General features: G+C 42.6%; 1 protein-coding gene across 6 annotated transcripts in view; it reads left to right on the plus strand.

Annotated features, from left to right (window-relative positions):
* Positions 1-19,247, plus strand: part of ETV6 (ETS variant transcription factor 6) — a 279,774-nt gene that overhangs the window by 211,817 nt on the left and 48,710 nt on the right. For all 6 annotated transcript variants that reach the window (XM_055358698.2, XM_063694591.1, XM_063694590.1 and 3 more), the window contains one exon: positions 14,505-14,669. In XM_055358698.2, coding sequence (XP_055214673.1) covers positions 14,505-14,669 — 165 coding nt within the window. The remainder of the gene's footprint in view (positions 1-14,504; positions 14,670-19,247) is intronic.

Raw genomic sequence — 19,247 nt, forward strand, 5'->3', positions numbered from 1 at the left:
CCTGGCCAACATGGTGAAACCCCATCTCTACTAAAAAGACAAAAATTAGCCGGGCGTGATGGTGCATGCCTGTAATCTCAGCTATTCAGGAGACTGAGGCAGGATTGAACCCTGGAGGCGGAAGTTGCTATGAGCCTAGATCGCGCTAATGCACTCCAGCCTGAGCGACAGAGCAAGACTCCATCTCAAAAAAAAAAAGAAAAAGAAAAGGATGGGGCAGCAGAGACTTAGATGCAAGGTCTCCCAAAGGAAACAGAACCAGGAGATTTCAGAAAGCCAGCCGCCATTTATTTGAATGCTACATGAAAACAATAGAAGAGAGGGTTTGCTAAGGCTGGAACCATGCCATTTCATAAACATTCCGGAAAATTGTCTTCAGATGAAAATGAGCAACAGAAAAGTAGTGAGGTCAAATCCCACACAAAGTTTTTATAAGATAAAGGAACAGAAGGAGCAGAATAGCATCCCTAAAGAAAGCGTGCCAAAACAACATGCCTTTAGAACAATTCAAAACCCTACTTACCTCCAAATGAGCTAAAAGGTGAGAAGAAAAAGATACGAAGCGTGGGGCAAACACAACATCAATGAGAATTAGAAAAACTTCCAAATGAAATGACAGACTCTGGAAAGAATTAAAAGTAAAAAAAAATCATTTCAGAAATGAAGAGTTAACTAGTAAGAATACAAGATGAATCTTTACAAAAGGTGATTTTTTAAAAGAGAAACACAAGGGGGAAGCAGGAAATTTTTTAAAGAAGAAACAAGAAAGGTTTTAAAAACAACTCAAGAAAAAGTGACAAATATTGAAGAAAGGCAAAGAAATTTCACCACGTGGATAATAGGAGTCTCTGGGGAAAAAACCACAAAGCAAGCTTTCGTCTGCATCGCTCCTGTCTCTGCCCCTGTCTTCACATGGCCATCTCCTCTCCTCTGCGTCTCTCCTCTGTTTCCATATAAGGACACCTGTCATTGAATTTGGGGCCCACCTGCATAATCTTGAGATCCTTAACTTAATGACATCTGCAAAGAGCCATTCTCAAATTAGGTCTTATTCACAGGTTCTGGGGATTAGGACACGGACATTTCTATTTGGCAGCCAACATTCAGCCCTCTCCAGTCACTGAGCTAGTAAGTGACAAAAACAGGATTTGAATTTCGTTGTTTCATTTTATTATAACGTGGTTAAGAGAGATTTTAAATATTTCCATTAAGTTAGCAATTCTTGCCAACAACAGTAGAAAGCATGCCTTTTTTTTTTTTTTTTTTAAGTCAGAGCCTCATTCTGTCACCCAGGCTGGAGTGCAGTGGTATAATCATAGCTCACTGCAGCCACTCCTAGGCTGAAGCAATTCTCCCACCTCAACCTTCTGAGTAGCTGGGACTTCAGGCATGCACTACCACACCTGGCTAATTTATTTTGTTTTTCAAGGAGATGGGGCTCTTGCTGTGTTGCCCAGGCTGGTCTCGAACTCCTGGCCTCAAGCAGTCCTCTCACATTGGCTTCCCAAAGTGCTGAGATTACAAGTGTGAGCCACAGGACCTGGCCAACAGCATGCTTTTACAAATAGTAGGGTAGCAGGAGGCCAGCCTGCAGACCACCCAGAGACCTCACCCCATCTTACGCTCTGCCCAACCTCAGGGGAGCATTTTTGCACTTGGTGGATTAGCATTACTTGCTCCATCCATGATGAGCCACTCATGCTCTTCACAGATTTTCCAGACTCCCATGTCAAAGTTAAAAAACAGACATCGGCCTCTTTCCAGAACTCAGAATATTCACATCTATATTGTTAACACTCATACCTTTTCCAGCACAGAATGAAAAGCACCTTTGAAGAATCGTAAGCCATGAATGATGACGGGCCGAAGGGAGTGAGGGCTCCTACCTCTTGTCACTCCTACCATCCTGCCTCCAGGACCCCTGCCACCTACTTGGGAGTCTGCCCTTAAAACTCAAGGGTCACCTGACTCATTCCTCCCCACTCATTCATCTGACTGCCCACCAAAGCTAAGTGTGAACAGCCTGTATTGATTTATCATTTTCCTTTTGCCTGCTTCCTCTGGTACAGAGATCTTCATGCTTTCATCCAAACGAATGAATAATGTAAAATCCCAGGTGGGGTGACAGAGCCAAGGAGAAAAGTGTTCTGCAGCAAGGGAGGGCCTCCCAGTATGAGCCTTGGAGTCTCAGATGAGCCCAGGGACAAAGCATGAGACATCCAGTTTACATATCTGTGGCCCTGGAAGGGGAGACGGGGTTCGCTTTGTGGTGGTGTTTAGCTTTCCTGACTCCAAGTGACCATCTTAAGCCAGGGGATTAGTAACCTTTACAACTCTAATACTAGGGAATATATTAATAACTGGTGAGAAAAAAGATTACAGTTTTTTTATTGATAGGTCTATAAAAGCCATTTCCCTATGAATGTCCTCAGAAAGGAGGAATAAGGGGATGAGATAGAATAGAATAGAGAGAAGTCTGTCTCTCACACACACACACACACACACACACACACAAATGCAACACAATTATCTTTAAATAGAAGTTGCTTCTCCAAGTTTGTTTTTTTTTGTTTGTTTGTTTCATGAGGCGTCAGCAACGCTGTTAAAATGATTTCATCCTGCCTGTGTGTCACAGCAGTCTGCCCCGCGAAATGCTGAATCAGCAGCAGCCCAGACAGCCTTTCATTGGAGGGTAGATTCGACACCCAAAGGCAACCAACCGGGCCTTTGAAAGCACTTGGAAGCACTCTCCAAAGAGCCAGGGAAGAGGACAAGGAAGAAGGGGGTGCAGTGGAATTCTCCTTAAAAAACAGCATCTTCCAGAAAAGCCATGCTTTGGAGGTGTTGTAGGTCAGATTTGCCTTTGGGGCCCTATGTGTATTTTCTGAGGTCTGTTCATGTAAAAGTTCAACACCTCTTTCGCACTCCCTTCTCCCAGCCCCCGCGCCCTGCCCCCACACCTCCTGTCCACCTCCACCTCCTCCTCCTGGAATTCAGTGATTATCAGGACTGTCTCCATCCTGAGAAGAGGCTTTTTAAAATTTCGCAGGAGAATAGAGACACCCGAGAGGGCTGGGAACAGGCACAGCTGAGCCACACAAAGCCAAGCCTCCTCCATGCAAGTGACGGACAGATCAGGTCCCAGTTCAGAATGAGAATGAGTTTTACTCTGGTTACACTTTGCACAGGAATGTTCTGCAGACTGTGCCGGGCACCAGAGATGGTCCGTGTGCGGTTTAAAAGAGCAGGAGGGGAAAGAATTTTCATCCTTCTTTATTCAGGCACCCTCAGGAGAGTATCCATGTTCTGTGAATCATGCAAATCCCGCAGGGTCTTTATGTTCTCTGTACCCCATCCATTTCCGCTGAGGATTACAAACATTCTTGCACCAACTTTCCTCCAGCAGTTTCGATTTCTCAATAAATCTGTTTGAGGAACATTTCAACTCTTAATATCTATTTTCCTACTTTTTTTTCTTCTTAAACTCAGGCTTCTTTGTAAGCATACATATCAGTAAGTTTGATAATAAAAATGACCTTTCTGCCCTGCAGTATAGGAAATGCTGCCTTAATGCCTCTTGGCTTTAGAAAGTCATCCTTGTATAGTATCTCTCCTTGCATAGCCAAGTTGCCTCATTGTACGTAAATTAAGGTTATTTGCAGTGATTGACCCTAACTACTATGAAGAAAAACTTTCAATATGTTAGCAATGTCATCTATAATAACTGAAGAAGGGACATTCCCTATTTAAGGTCAGGACTGTGCGTTTCAAATAAAGAAATGATAGCTCAAACATTTCATTGTACCCCCACTTCTAAGTGAGAAGAGGGCACCCTTCCTGTCTCTCTTTTCTGTTTTTCTCCCTGAAATATCAGGAGAGACATATCTCTCTCTTCTCAAACCTGATTTGGTTTTCGCATTACCTCACAGGTACATATTGTCAGAACTATTTGCATACACGAGACTAAAAAAAATACTAAACGGATTCTCCAGGGATCCATGGATAAACTTGAGGTAGTCTATAAGCTTTGAAATCACAAGCAAATATTTGTGTGCATGTGCCTGTGCATTTTGAAGGGGGGTTTATGAACTCTGGCTGAATTCTCAAAGAATCCTGTACCTTCTTCCTAACGCTGAAAAGTACTTGCTCTAATCTCTTCCCCACTCCCTTTTTGCTGTCCCCTCCCCATTATCTTTTTTTTTTTTGATATGGACTTTAATTAAAATGTTGATGCTTACGTCACCATACATTTTCTGCATTAATTTTGATTTTTAAAATATTGCATTACATGACTTAATCTTGATTACTGAAACTTTTTAAAGGCACCCCTTAAATTTTGCTCCTGGGGCAAATGTCTTACTTGCCTCAGCCTAGCCTGGGGCCTGAGTGGGCACCTCCTTCAGCCTTCTTTCCTCCAACCTCTCCCTGATCCAGGCTGTTTTCCGCAACCCCACCTGAGCCATTTTCCCAGCCAGCACGATGACAATTCAGTCCCCTCCTCAAAGCACTATACTGGGCCTCATAGCTCCTGCCGGAGCCGTCATGCACCTTCCAAGAATGCTTGCTCCAGCTTCTGCAGCTCCAGTTAGCTGCTGAAAGTATTTTGGTCTTCTGGAGACATGGGACAAAGTACAACTCATTTACTATCCAGTCCTTGTCCTACCCAGCCCCCCAAAATGCATTGAGCACTTGCTGTGTACCAGGCACTGTGCAACATCTCTATAGGGATCACCTCATTTCATGCTCACATTTGCCCTAAGAGGTAAGTACTATTCTGGACTCCATCTTACTGCTGGAGAAACGGATTCAGACACGTAACTAACCCAGCGCTAGTAAGTGGTGCGGCCAGTGTTTTAACCCAGGACAATTTGACTCCGAAACCCAAGGTCTGATCTAAAATGCTACATGGCTCTCACCACATTGGGCTTGCTGCCCAGAAGCAAAAATGAGAAGAACTCTTCTAAGTCATGTTTGTGAGGCTGAGTGGCAAGCTCTGGGTCAGTTTTGCTGTCAACAGGTTTTCTGCTAAAAACCCGTTTGTAGCTAAAACTAGATAAAAGTCAGAAAAATCCACAAAATGAAGTTTATAAAAAAAAACATCATTCGAGGGAATTGACTGTGACTTTGGATCTGAACATGAACATAGAGTGTTCTTGTTCTTGGACTTTGGGCTGAAAGACATGAGTATAACCTTCCGACCTCCACTTGGAAACTTAGTGCTGAGATACAGGCTAACCTTGAGGACAGAAATAGGAAATGTTTTTGAACTTCCAATTCCCTAGTGACAGAATTTGTTTGCAGAAAGCAGCTTTGGTCAGATAGCACATTCAGGGTTAGAGGCAGACCCAGAGGAGTGAGATGTGGAGCTTGTCAGAATGCATCCAAGGCTGGCCTGGGGGTTTTGAGCAGATTTGCAGAGAGCAGGCCGGTGGGGAAGGGAAAGGAGGCAGAAAAGTCTCCGGAAAAGTGCCTCTGGGAAGCAGCTTGAAGGGCTCTGAGGACACTCGGTTTTCTTTTGAAGGGCAGAGTACACAGGGAAGAATTCTAAGTAAACCCTGCCCTCGGCAAGCAGAGGTCAGAAGGTGCTCTGTGGGCACCGAGCAGTATTCGGGATCTGCAGCTAGACCAGGCCTGCCATGAGAAGTTGAGTTTATGGTTTATTATTCCTCATTCCCTTGCATTTTTACAGTGCATTTTAGAGTGCAAGGGGCTTTTACATCCATTATTTCCTTTAACCCAGGGGAAGTTCACTGGGTAATACAGAAAGCCTGGAGCTGGAGTTTTGGTCTTAGGTTCATTGTGACTTTGGGAAAGTCCCTCGATCTCTCTGAGCTTCAGTTTCTTCTGAAAATACAGTTGTGCCAGCTTTAGCTCCCTTGCAGAATAAATGATGGCATGACATGGATGCGGAAGCATCTGGTAATGTTTTGAACTGCACAGAGCTGAGTGTCCTGACCATCAAAGCCGGAGCTGGAGTAAGTGATCAGATGTGTCGGGGAGGAGAGGGGTGCCAATCAGACTGCAGAGCTGGCTCAGATGTGGACTGCCTAGGAAAGGAAATCTTTGGCTTTACAGTCTGGCATTACCTGGGGACTGTTATGTGCCAGGCACCGTGTGCAAATCACTGCGAAATCCCCTTCAGCTACATGCATGGACATGTTAACTCTTAACACATGTACCTAACAATTCACAATTTCATCTCCCAGAAGGTGGAAGATGCATTGAGGAGCATTGCTAATTTGCACTCAAATCTGACAAATGAGGAATTGTCTGGAAAAGTAGAAATGATAGCAGAGGGTGAGAATAAAAACATGATTTTAGGATTGGGGAAGGGAAATGAGAGACAAGAACAGATGTGTTTTCTTGACTTAAGGCAAATTTTTAAAATGTAGGGAAAAGTATTTATGATCTCATGATCTGAATGCTGAGACACAACTCAGAGTCATTTGGGCTGCTCTTGAAAATGAAATCCTGACTTATCAACTGCATATGACCCTTATTGGAATAAGAAGGAAGGGAGACAACTAAAGAAACTGATGAGGCGATATTGGGGATATTCTCTGATTAGCTCAATTTTTAAATAGTTTGTGTGTGTGTGTCTGTGTGTGTGTTTGTTTGTTTTGAAATAGAGTCTCACTCTGTTGCCCAGGCTGGAGTGCAGTGGTGCAATCTCGGCTCACTGCAAACTCCACCTCTTGGGTTCAAGCAATTCTCTTGCCTCAGCTTCCCAAGTAGCTGGCGCCTGCCACCATGCCCAGCTAATTTTTGTATTTCAGTAGAGACAGTGTTTCACCATGTTGGCCAGGCTGGTCTCAAACTCCTGACCTCAAGCAATCCACCGGCCTTGGCCTCCCAAAGTGCTGGGATTACAGATGTGAGCCACCACACCCAGCCCTTAAATAGTTTTTTAAATATAAAAGTAAAACATGCTTAATAGAGAATGAGAAATGAGAAAGAAAAAAGGAAAAGGAGACAGGGAATATCACCTACAATTTTACTGAGTGTCAATTCTTTGAATATTTTTATGTTTCATTGTATTTTTCTATGCATTGAGATTATTATATAGGTACACATACTATTTTTCAATATGAATACATACTCTTCATCATGTTACTGGCTACATTAATTTTCTATCATAGATATTGTCAGTAACTATTACTTAACTATTTCCTTATTGCTGTTCCTAGTTTTTCATTATTAAAAATAACACTGCAATAGACATCTTTGTGCATGAAAGATTCTTCCACATACTAAGTTATTTCTTTAAGGTAGATTCTGAGAAGTTAACATTTACAGGGTTCTTAAAATATCACTAAGTTGTTTGCCAGAGAGATGATGCCAATTTATCTTCTCACTGTTTTGTGAGTACCAGTCTAATGAGCTCCGATTTTTAAAAAGATGTATATAATGGATGAAAAAGCAACTTAATGAAAAGAAACATATAAAGGAGAGTTTCTTAGCTCTAGAATTTTAAAACGTAAGTGAGCTGAAAACCATGGAATACGCTTAAGAAAACAATAAATGTGGGCAGCAGGATAAGAATAAGCATGATGTCAGCCTGCTGATGGGGTTGGATGGGGTAACATCAGCAAATGGCAAAGAAACCAAAACTGTTCAACTTCTTTCTCTCTTCCATGAAGGAGAATGATTGTCAGACTGAAACAGGTAGTGCAAACATTGACAGAAGGGAATTGAAGCCTGAGATGGGTGAATTGATTGTAAAAGCAAACTAAGTTCTGAATAAATGCAAGGCTCTTGGCCCAGACAAATGACATCCCAGGGTCGAGAACTCAGAGGGGTGAAAGATAAGCCACTGGCAGTGATCCTTCAGGGTTGTGGGAAATGGAAGCTGTACTAAAAGAATAGGAACTGTTGGTAACCTGATTTTAGGAAGAGAAGCTGGGGAAAATGTGGGTACGAAATAAAACAGCTAACCTGATGGAACTTCCAGATAAAATTCAGGACAGATTTTCAAACATACATGTTACGAGTGGAAGACATTATCACTTTGGAGCCAGCCATCTGCTCCTCATCCTCTCTCCTCATCTTCTTTAATAAGGTTGCTCTAAGTGTTGTAGTTGCTGTATTTCAGGATATCAGGAAGGCGTTTCATTGAATTTCTGATGTTGCTTTCATGGATGAGCTTGGAAAATGTCCAAAAACCAGAGTATTTAGATGGATTGATCATTGAATAACTCTTCCCAAAAGGAGTCAATAACTTGATCAGTATCCATCCAAAAGGAGGTGACTGGTGTGTCACCAGGCTACTCCCATCTCAGCCCTATACGATCTGCACTTTGTCAGTAACCTGTGGAGGTGACAGATGCTTAGCAAAGCTGCAGATGACGTGAAATTACAGAGTATAGATGCTAGAAATCGATGGAAATCTGGAGAGACTGCAGCAGGCTGGGATGATGGTTAAAAATAATAAGATAAAATGTAATATCAATTAATATACATTCTTACAGTTGGGTTCCAAGTGCTAGCTATATATGTTCAGGTAGGGTGAGATTATGAAGGTGATTATAATAATAACAGTACAAAAGCAATAGCTAATGTTTATTAAGTGATTGCTCTATGCCAGATATTGGCCTGTGTGTTTCATATCATCATCATGTGTATAATTTTACTCTACACTAGTTTTATGTCATCTGAAAATTGTATAAGTACATTATCTATGATTCAATGATATTTAATTCACAGGTTGAAAGTTGTCCTCATTTTTCAGTTGACACCAGCAGGACACAGAGAGGTTAAGTAACTTGTACAAGGTCACACAGCTGGGAAATAGAGGTTCCATGCTTGTGCTCAGTGCCTGCATGCTGAACTACCGTGAAACTTTTTCTTTTTAAAATTTAGTCATAAATTTAATTTGATATCCTGCCAAAACACCAAATAAGCTTAGAGAGTTAGGTAGTTTTTAACGTGGGCTCAGAGCCAGATCACCTGGATTCAAATGTCAGCTCTTCCATTTCCTGGCTGAGTGACTTTGGGCAAGTCATTTAACTTCCCTGTGTTCTAGTTTTCTCCTCCATAAATGGGGATCATTCCTGTCCTACAGGATTGCTGCAGGGATTAAATGAGTTACATATGCAAAGCATTTAGAATGACTCCTGGGACATAGCAATCACTTGCTTACAAGTAAGTGCATTGCTGTTATTAGGCTACACAAAAAGCACTGTGGTGGGGTGTTAAGAGTTGACACTGTAGAGCTAGACCACCTGGATCTCTGTCATGGCACCACCACTTCCATCTCTGTGTGCTACAGTTTTCTCATCTGTAAAAAAAGAATAATAATCATTGCAGTGATAAGATTCAGTGTAAATGTTCAGTAATTGCTAGCTGTTACTATCAATAGAAGTATATTGTCCAGAGAAAGAAAAATGCTAGTCCTGTTCCTACCGCTGCGTTTAGGAATTGAAGCCACATAAGATCTCTGGAGGAGGCAGGCAGGTTGGTAAGGGTCTACAAGCTGCAGTGGAGGAGTTATCTTTGGACCAATTAAGGACGTTTCATCTGGAGGCAAAATGACTAAGCAAGGACGTGATAACTGTCCTCACTGTGTTACAAAATTGGTGTGGGTCATTGAATCAAGTTATGAGACAACATGGGATGTTGGGAAAAGTCAGGGGATCAGGGGCAGGTTGATCCTGAGTCAGTCTCTTAACTTCCAGGCCTCAGCTTCCATCTTTCACATTTTATGATTCTGTCTCTAGCACGTTAGAACCTAGAGCAAATTCCTGTTTATACAGAAAGTTTGGATAAAGAGTGGTTTTGCTGAATGGCTACTGTAGCAGAAAAGCTTGAACTGAGTGTTGCTGAAATCAATAAAATCACCTGATGACTAAGCCCTGTTTTCTATTAAACTGAAAAGAGAATGCAACAGACTTCACTGGGCTTTTGTGAGAATTACATGAGGTAATATGTATGAAAGCACCTTATCAACTCTGAAGTACTACCCCGATGCAAGCAGTTATGTTGATTATTGCTATAGCTAGATTATAACTTTTCCAAGAATTAGAATATAATGAAACACCCTTAAGCATTAATCTGTCTTCTGTGATTCAGAAGATCCTTCAGGAAGTTACAAAATCTCAGGGTCATGGCCATGGGCATGGAGTAATTCTGTAGAAAAAGATCCTGGCTGTATTTGTATTCTTTGGTTTTTTGGATTCAAATTAAATAGGAGCATATTGACTACATGAAACCCTGAAGGGAATAGAGATCACATACTCTAAGCCCGTCATTGTACAGATGAAGTCACTGAGCCACAGAGAAGCTGAGTGGCCTGCCCAGAATCAAATGTTAATTCATGGCAGATCTGGGAATAAAATCCAGGCTCCTGTCTCCCAACATGTTTGTCATCATTAGTTTAAGAACATCTCAGAAAGTCTGAAACAGGGTCAAAATGTACTGATGAATGTGGCTGCCCATTAAAGCATGGAATTGAAGAAATATTAGAAGTAAGTTTAAGGGCCTGGGTGTGTCACTGAAGGATATGACACAATATACTGGACCTACTCGGGAGAGGGGAGAGGTACAGTAGAATTTTTAGTAACTTTCTTAATCACAGCAGTTCACTTTCTCTGTACAAAATTCTTTTCAAATATTCTCTGAAACTAATTGGCATTAAAAATGCTGATCTTAGTAAATGGCCCTCAAGAGGCACGCTATGTGCACAGGGAATAGTATAATATAGGTGCAGAGTAATGGTCTCTCTCCTTCTCTCCTTTTTTTCCTTTTCCTAATGATCATTAACATCTATATTCTTTGACTTTGTTGAATTAAAGTTGCAAGAGATGGTCGTAAATAAAGCAAGTTATGTATGTGCCTCCCTCATTCTGCCCATGCAGCTTCTGTTCCATTTGCAGCTGTGAGCCGTGTAAGACTCTCAAGACCAAGCACCCATGAGTGCCTGGGAGCAAGTAGCCTGTGAAGGGAGGACTTTATTCCTGGGTGCATTAAAAGCAGAGTCCCACCTACACCTCCCTCCTCTTCCCATTTATAAATCTACTTCTCCAGGGATCTACAGATTTTTTGGCTGTATTTTTAGTCTGTTGATAATTTGAGAAAGTCTCCAAGGATCTAAGTCTTGGATGGGTAGGAGTCAGTTCACTCAGTCTTTTTTGAATCCCTAATGGATGTTCAAAACCAGTCTCAATTCTGGATCTGGATGGGACATGCATGTCGAAGTACAGTGTGATGGATAAGAGCACAGATTCTGGAACCAGATTGCCTGGGTTCAGATCTCCGCTTCTGTCATTACTAGGGTTATGTGACCTTGGGCAAGTCCCTTAAATGCGTTGGGCCTCAGTTTCCTAATCTGAATCCCTATCATAGGGTTGTGTGAGCATGCAGTTGAATGAGCTAATATCTATTCATATAAAGTGCTTAGAGCAGTACTAGGTGCATAGTAGTGCTTAGTAAATGACTATTAAGTAAATTAAATCAGCCTGATTAGAATTGCCTCCAGGTGCAAGGCTCTGTTCCATTTAGACACTAACACACAAGGTCTTAAGGGCTTTAGGTTTAAGGAAAAGGGGCTTTTTCCCCCCTCAATTCTACACCACAACCTTTTTATTCGATTGAATTACAAAGGAAATAACAGTGGGACTTGACTTTGAACACCAAAGTTTATCCAGCCTCTTTCCAGCTCGGTGAACGTGTCCACCTACTTCTCTCTTTATGCTAAAGGAAGAGCAGCGACGCTGATAAATGTATTGAGTGGCCTCGAGCAGGTGGCTTGCTCTGTCAAGATCACTTTTGTATGACTGCTGGGATTGCCACCGTCTCCCCTGTACCTTGCTGGGTTCCTCTTGTACATAAGCCCAGGGCATTCGCGTCGGTTCCTGGTGAGGGGGTTTCCACACGGTGGCCCTGGTTGCTTCAGGGGCTGGGCTGTGGGAGACATTAATGGGAAGTGAAAAGAGAAACTGTTGTGCTTAACCGGCAGAGCTGTTTGGAGTGTGACTCTTCTTGTATTTAGGGAAAAGATTACTCATGAGTATTTTCTTCCATAGAATATAAAGAACCTCAAATTACTACTTGCATCCCCCACCCCCTTCTCACCCACCTCCCTCCGTTGCAGCGTGTCCTCTGCAGAAACTTCAGCATTTTACTCTCATTTCCCCTCCCAAGCGGGATTCAGTTCTGTATTTGCTTTGGGGCCCATGTTTCCAATAAGCCACCCTGTACTTTTTCCTGTTTCTGCCTGAGCATCTTCTGCTCTCTGGACCTCTCACCTCCAGGCACCTTCCTAGGCCCGAGGAACCAGACCTTCACATGTGTCCCCTAATGGGAACTCCCTGTGTGAAGGAGAGGAAGGTCCATAATAACAAATCGCAGTGCCATTCTTGTTCAAAGGTGACACCATTGACAGTAAGGAGTTAGGTTTAAGGTTTTTACCGGTTCGAAAACTGAGATTTTGCTGAGTAACCCTCACTGCCACTCCCACCTCCCTGTGATTCTAGATACATGTTTTCAAGGTTGTTGGAGAGAGCTGGTACTTCCCATATCCATGGACTGTTTTTAATAGGCATCACTTTCTGGCCAGTCAGGAGTCAAAAACCTTTAGTGGCTGTATTTTATTCTAAAGATCATAAAGCAGTAACGCACCATAAATTATTATTTGAAATTCTAATTTGCTTCCATGTGAAAAAAAGATTATCCTAAAAACACCAAGAAAAAAACTCTTAAATCCTCATCTCTAATGATTTCCAGTGCCCAGTAGTTCTTTTTTTGGTGCACTACAAAAAAGGGGTTTTGGTTTTGAGGGGACTTCCACAGGTTTAGAGGAAGCCAACTACCATTCCTCAAAACTACACTTTGCAAAGGAGCCACTTGGAAGACAATCATGCCCAGAGGCCCTGGACATTTTCCACGGCATTTGAGCCATTTGTTCCCCACTTCAGCAGGTAGGAAGAGCAGCCCCATATAGCAAACCAGATTGTTCTTTGGCATGCCTGGTTTAGGATGAAAGGTAATTTTTTCTAGGATCAAACTGAGGGACACTTTTATAACACACTTGTGAAGTCTTCTTAGCAAGTTTAAGTAACTTATAGTGAGAGACGGAAGGTCCTCTTAGCAACACTGATGCCATTGCTCTGTTTGAACTATTGATTCATACCATGTGATTTTAGAGAATGAAGATCCATTGAACATCTAGCTTCTTCTGACCCAGCAGTTCTTAAATTTGGTCTCATGTCTCCTTTTGATTCTTAAAAATTAATGGAGACCCCAAAGAGCTTTTGCTTATATGGGTTATAGCTATCTGTAGTTACCATATTATTATATAAATTAAACCTGGGTATTTACAAAATATTTATGAATTTAGCAAGTAAAATAGTAAGCCAACTCTATATTAATGCAAACATATTTTAAAATATATTTTCCCAAACCAAAAATAATTTGTGAGAAGAGTAGCATTGTTACACATTTTTGAAAGTCTCTTAAAATCTGGCTTAATGGAAGATGGCTGGACGCTCATCTCTGTTTCTGCATTCAATCTGTTGCAAGATCACGTCATATGCCTTCTAGAACATTCCACCTAAGAAAGAATGAGAGCGAAAAAGGCAAATAATTAATACTGCTATGATAAGATGTTTTACTTCATAGGCACCCTACAAAGGTCTCGGGAACCCTGATGGGTCCCAAGATCATATTTTGAGAACCACTGTTCTAACTTATCAAAGATTTCTCACAGCAGCAAAATAAAATAAAACTATAGACTTACAGTCAGGCTCCCAGAGAGCCAACCTGAGCCAACCTCTCAGCCCCTGCTCTGTACCCCCCTCCTGCCCACTTGGTTCCTACTCAGAGTTCAAGTACCACCCCACCAGGAAGCTCTAATGTCAGTGAGTAGAATAAAAAGGCAGAAGACCTTTTATCCTTACCTTGCCCTCTTATTGCCAGAGGCCAGCCTGATGGTTTCCCAGAGGCTGAGTGAATTGCTCTTCCTGGAAGAAGTTTCAGGGAACATTTCATTATTTGGCAGCTCTGGAAGGTCAAGCTCAGCTCTGGAACATTCTTTCTTCAGAAGGACGCTGGGCTGCAATCAGATCAGCTCTGAATCTGAGGACCCTCCAACCACACTGACACGTGTCATAGTTCTGAGCCCCTATGGGTGCCGTGGGCACCCTGGAACAGCCCCTGGAACTGGGCAAGGAAGGGCAGGTCTCTAAGACCTACCATCCCTTAAACACATAAAAGATCTTTTTCTCATTTTGCCTCTAAATAAAAAGTTAATCTGACAGCACACCCCAGAGTAGGGTTTGGTGCACAAACTGCTCCCTGGACTCCTCTTGGAGGCTGCTTCTGGGCTTGGAGAAGCCCCCAGTGGGGCGGCTCAAACAAGGGCTGGAGAGGGGACTCAGAGTTGAACATAAGGGCTCTTGAGATGTGGAGACTCATTTTGTTAACTATTCAGAGATCTTCTCCCTTTATTCCAGCTGTCTAACTGACAAGACCTTTCTCTCTTTCTTTCTGCCTCACGCTCTCTCCAACAGGCTTGCAGCCAATTTACTGGAGCAGGGATGACGTAGCCCAGTGGCTCAAGTGGGCTGAAAATGAGTTTTCTTTAAGGCCAATTGACAGCAACACGTTTGAAATGAATGGCAAAGCTCTCCTGCTGCTGACCAAAGAGGACTTTCGCTATCGATCTCCTCATTCAGGTGAGAGTCTGGACTCTTGGCATATGCTCAACTTGGAAAGTCTGTTAGTTAGTGGTTGGTCTTTAACACCCCTCACCCAGCCCAAGAAATCCCAACAGTGAGTCATCACAAGGAAGGGATGACGATGGAAGGAAGTTGAAGGAAGATTATGCTGGCATGAGCCAGTTTAAGGGAAGAAGAGGAAGTGTTTACAGACCAAGGGGGAGAATTTTAAGCTTAGGAGAGGAACCCAGTTTAGTCCTACGTACACTGGAACTTAAGGGCTCTAACTGTGCCACTAAGAAGAAGAAGAAGGCTGGCCATGGTGGCTCACTCCTATAATCCCAGCACTTTGGGAGGCCGAGGAGGGTGAATTGCTTGAGTCCAGGAGTTTGAGACCAGCCTGGGCAATGTGGCAAAACTTCATCTCTACAGAAATTTAAAAAATTAGCTGAGTGTGGTGGTGTACACCTGTAGTCCCAGCTACTCAAGAGGCTGAGGTGGGAGGATTGCTTGAGCCAAAGAGGTGGAGGCTGCAGTGAGCTGAGATTGCACCACTGCACTCCAGCCCAGGTGACAGAGCGAGAACCTGTCTCAGAAAAAGAAAAAAAATGCCATTCTGGCCTTTTGACTCTCTAAAAGAGATAGCTGAGAGTGAATGCAGGCTGTGAACTGCTCAACCGAAAACAAAGAGAGGAAGGAGAAGGACGTAGAAGGGCTAGAAAAGAAAATAAAACTGGGGGAACTGCAGATAAAGACTGGGAAATGGGAGATCCTAGTAGCCAAGGCCAGTTTAGAAAGGCTTCAAGTGGTTTCCCTTAGAAGTAGGACTCGTTTGAGGTAATGCATCTTGTAGCCTGTAGAAATCCTAAAAAATACAAGCAGAGGTCTCCTCGGGCTCATCTGACTCAGAAAGCTTGTCTAATTAAGGGCTCCTGAGAATGCATTAGAAGATTTCAATTCAGTAACAAGCATCTCTACCTGCAGAGTGTATTGCTCATGTGGATAAGGCTTCAAAGATTTGTCTCAGTTTCATTTCCTAAACCCTGTGGATATTTAGAAGGTACCTGTCCGGGAACTACATTTGTCAAAGGGGAACTGTGGTCTCAGGTTTATGCCTCTTGCAGGATTAATTACTGAAGTACTCAAGGCCCTCCTTTTACTGAATCCCACTGCAGACCTCGACTCTGATGTAACTTGACAAAGGGCGAGGATCCTGCAGAAGGTCTTGGTATAGTCCCTAACTACGTTCAACCTTTATTTACTCCTGGAGACCTGCCAGAAGTTAATAAACTAACTGTCATGAGGAAACGTCCCTCATTACAGGAGATGAGATAAAGCCCCAGCACCCGTATCTCCCCTGTTCTTCCCAGTTGCCACAGACCGTTTATATGAAGAAATGCTAAAGAAGTTCCCCAGAAGTAGAGATGTTATTGAAACTTGAAAGTTTATATCTTCAAAATCGGGTAATTTGGAAGGGACACAAACATACCTGAAACATTTTGTCTCATATCATCAATTCTTTATGTAATCTCACAATAAGAAAACTATAAAACAACCATGTAAATAAACTATCCTAAATAGTTCTTTTGAATTTATTACAAAATACTTCCCTTTTCTATTCCAGTGGAAACTCAGAGATATTATACTCAAAGAGGCAACGTTATATATCTGGAGGAAAAATCCCTACCTCTTTGTGTTCCAATGAAACCATTCATGTAAAGCAAACAAAGGAAAATACAGTGGTGGGTTTTGACTTGATTTGACTTGGACCTTGGGCAAGCTTTCCTCCCAAGTCTTCATAAATTTCCCCTTCATCCTATCTCAGGTGCACCTTTTTACAGCTGGTTTATTTTCCTCCACAGTGACCTCTTAGCATTATTTGTGAAACTGGGTTCTCTCTGCTCAAAGCTATGAACAAAGATCCGTGAAAATCTGTCCGCAGTTCCTTGCCACTTTGTCGAGTCTTTGTCGAGTGGGCCATGTGGAAGATGGTGCTGCTCTCAAGGAAGTTACTGCCCAGTTAGAGGCAGGATTGCATTGATCTAAAGGCCAAAGAAGGCTGGAGGAGGGAGAGAGCAGAGTAGCATGGGTGTCGGGAGAGAAGGAATGGAGTTGGTTTGGACCGTGAAGAATGAGTGGGATTGAGTAGGCAGAGGGTAATTGGAACAGCATCACCAAGTATATTTGGGTGATGGTGAGAATGCCCACCTGATGAGTAGAAGAGGCAGAAAAGGCGGGAAGGCCTGATAAGCCTGATGCACTAGAATGGATGTGAGGTGCTATATAGATCAGTTAGGAGGTGGCAATAGAAATTCATTCCATGAGTATTCACCAAGCAACTCTATGCCAGAGGTACACAGGTACAGGCTAAGGGAGTTCAAAGATTAGAGGGGCCACTTCTAGCTGGATTGTCAAACAAACCTCATAGACAAGGTAATGGAGCCTGACTTTGAAAACTTTGAGAGGCAAACAAGAAGGAGATGAGGAAGCATGTTAAGAAGGAGATGTAGGCCGGTGTACATGGAAGAGGAATTCGGAGACAAGACTGCACGTGCTAGACACTCCCTTTGAAACATGGTCGAACATCACTCACCATGCCTCTCCGGCTTGTCTGATTGCCTCCTCACATTTCAAACTGGTGGACTGTCTCCTGGAAGGCTTCTCTTGACTCCCAACCATACTTCCCTAATTCCACTCCACTTTCCTTTCTCCCATCTTGTTCTACCTCCGTCTAGGCTAGGTGCTGTTCCTCCTTTATCTTAGAGCATTCTTTACCTCTGTCATGGCCCTTGACACAGATACACACACACACACACACACACGCGCGCGCACACACACACACACACACAGTGTTATACATTGTTTGCTGATTGTTTGCTACTCCGGATCCCTCCCCTAGAGTGGAAAGTTCAATGTGGGCAGTGATTGTGTTCTATTAAGCCGCCAAGTCTCCAGTACCTAACACCAGGGCATGGCTTCCAGGTGGCACTCAACAAATGTAGGTTGAATGATGACCCGGTTTGAGACTACCCAGGTTAAGAAGTTTGGATTTTATTTTACAGGTAATTGGAACCACTGGAAAGTTTTGATCAGGGAAATATGATTGGAGCTCTCTTTTTAAAAAGCAACAGACATTTTCCATCAGTGCGTAGGGTAGATTGATTGGCTTACTTAAAGCAGGAAAGCTAGTTAGAGTGCCCTTGCTGGATGCTAATGGGAGGCAGTGAAGCCCAGACTGGATCAGTGAGATCAAAATAATACTCAGGCACAAAGTGGCTAGCTAAGATGGGGAGCTGACTTGGAAGTAGTGGTAAGAGTTCATTTTTGAGCAAGCAATGCCAGGATATTCAAGAAGACTTGTCCTGATCTGCAGTTGGACATCTAAAACAAGAGGCAGGCCAGGGCTGGGAATAATAGATGTGAGCACCACACATCATCTCCATTATGTAGAATTTTATGAGCTGGGGATAAAGATAAATTTATACTGAAGGTAATTTAAGTAAGGCACCCACTAGAAAGCCGTGGACAGAATTTCAAGGTGATGCCTGCCAGCAGGGCCTGTAGGAAAACTTACCACAGAACACAGGAGTATTGCGAATGGGTTTATAAGACAACTAAGTTGGAGTTGAGAAGACCCATCTGATGAAGGGGTCACTCAGCAAGAGGAGGAAGGCCACAGGCATCCTCCTTAGGCAGGGGCAAGATCTAGATTGAAAATCCTTTTTATTTTCCAGATGTAACATTTGCCACTGTTTCTTCTGACATGGGCTTTCTCCTTTAGCAGTTTGGTGTAGTGAAAGTCCTCAGGCCTGGCTTCTACACCTGGCCCTTCACAAATCACGTCACTTCACTTGGCCTTATTTTCCTCATCCACAAAATGCAGTTCTCACCACATGGATCCTAAGCTCCCTTCCATTCTTAACAGTTCAGCCCAATTTCAACACTGAAACAGTGTTAAGTTTCTAGCAAACAATGTAGCTATCTATGCTCTCTATATATGGAAACAACATTCTTTAACACAACTCCTCCAATGTAGAGAGGAGAGCACTGGACTCAATGAGTTATAATTACCTGAAATATGATTATACCTTAAGTCAAATACAGTAGACTCCCTGAATGCCATATTCTTTGACCAGCTTAACAAATTACATTTATCGCATCTACTTCCAGGACAAGAATCCTCCATTTTCAACCCCTAGGATAAAGCAGGGAACATTTGCAGTGTGCTTTAAATAATTATATGGTCTCTAACCAGAAGATTTCGAGGTTGAAGACAAATGGAATATTTTCTTTGGAATAGTCTCCCAGTTGGAGGATATAACAGATGACAAATTTATAACATTTGTAAAGTTAAAGAATAAATGGAAGGGATCCCAATTTTATAAAACTTCACCTGGACAGAATAATTTTACAAAGACCTTGGGCTACTAGATAGTTATCACATTAACTGGTTCTGAAGTGATTTAAATTCAGAGAGGTATTTGATTACTTGACTACTTTGAGACTCTGAGAAAACACATTGACAGGAGGGAACAGACAGGTTGGCATTTATATTAACCCTACTTAGGGTTATCCATTGCATGACATTCAGGTGGA

Source organism: Gorilla gorilla, chromosome 10, assembly GCF_029281585.2.
Source record: "Gorilla gorilla gorilla isolate KB3781 chromosome 10, NHGRI_mGorGor1-v2.1_pri, whole genome shotgun sequence".
Classification (NCBI taxonomy): Eukaryota; Metazoa; Chordata; class Mammalia; order Primates; family Hominidae; genus Gorilla; species Gorilla gorilla.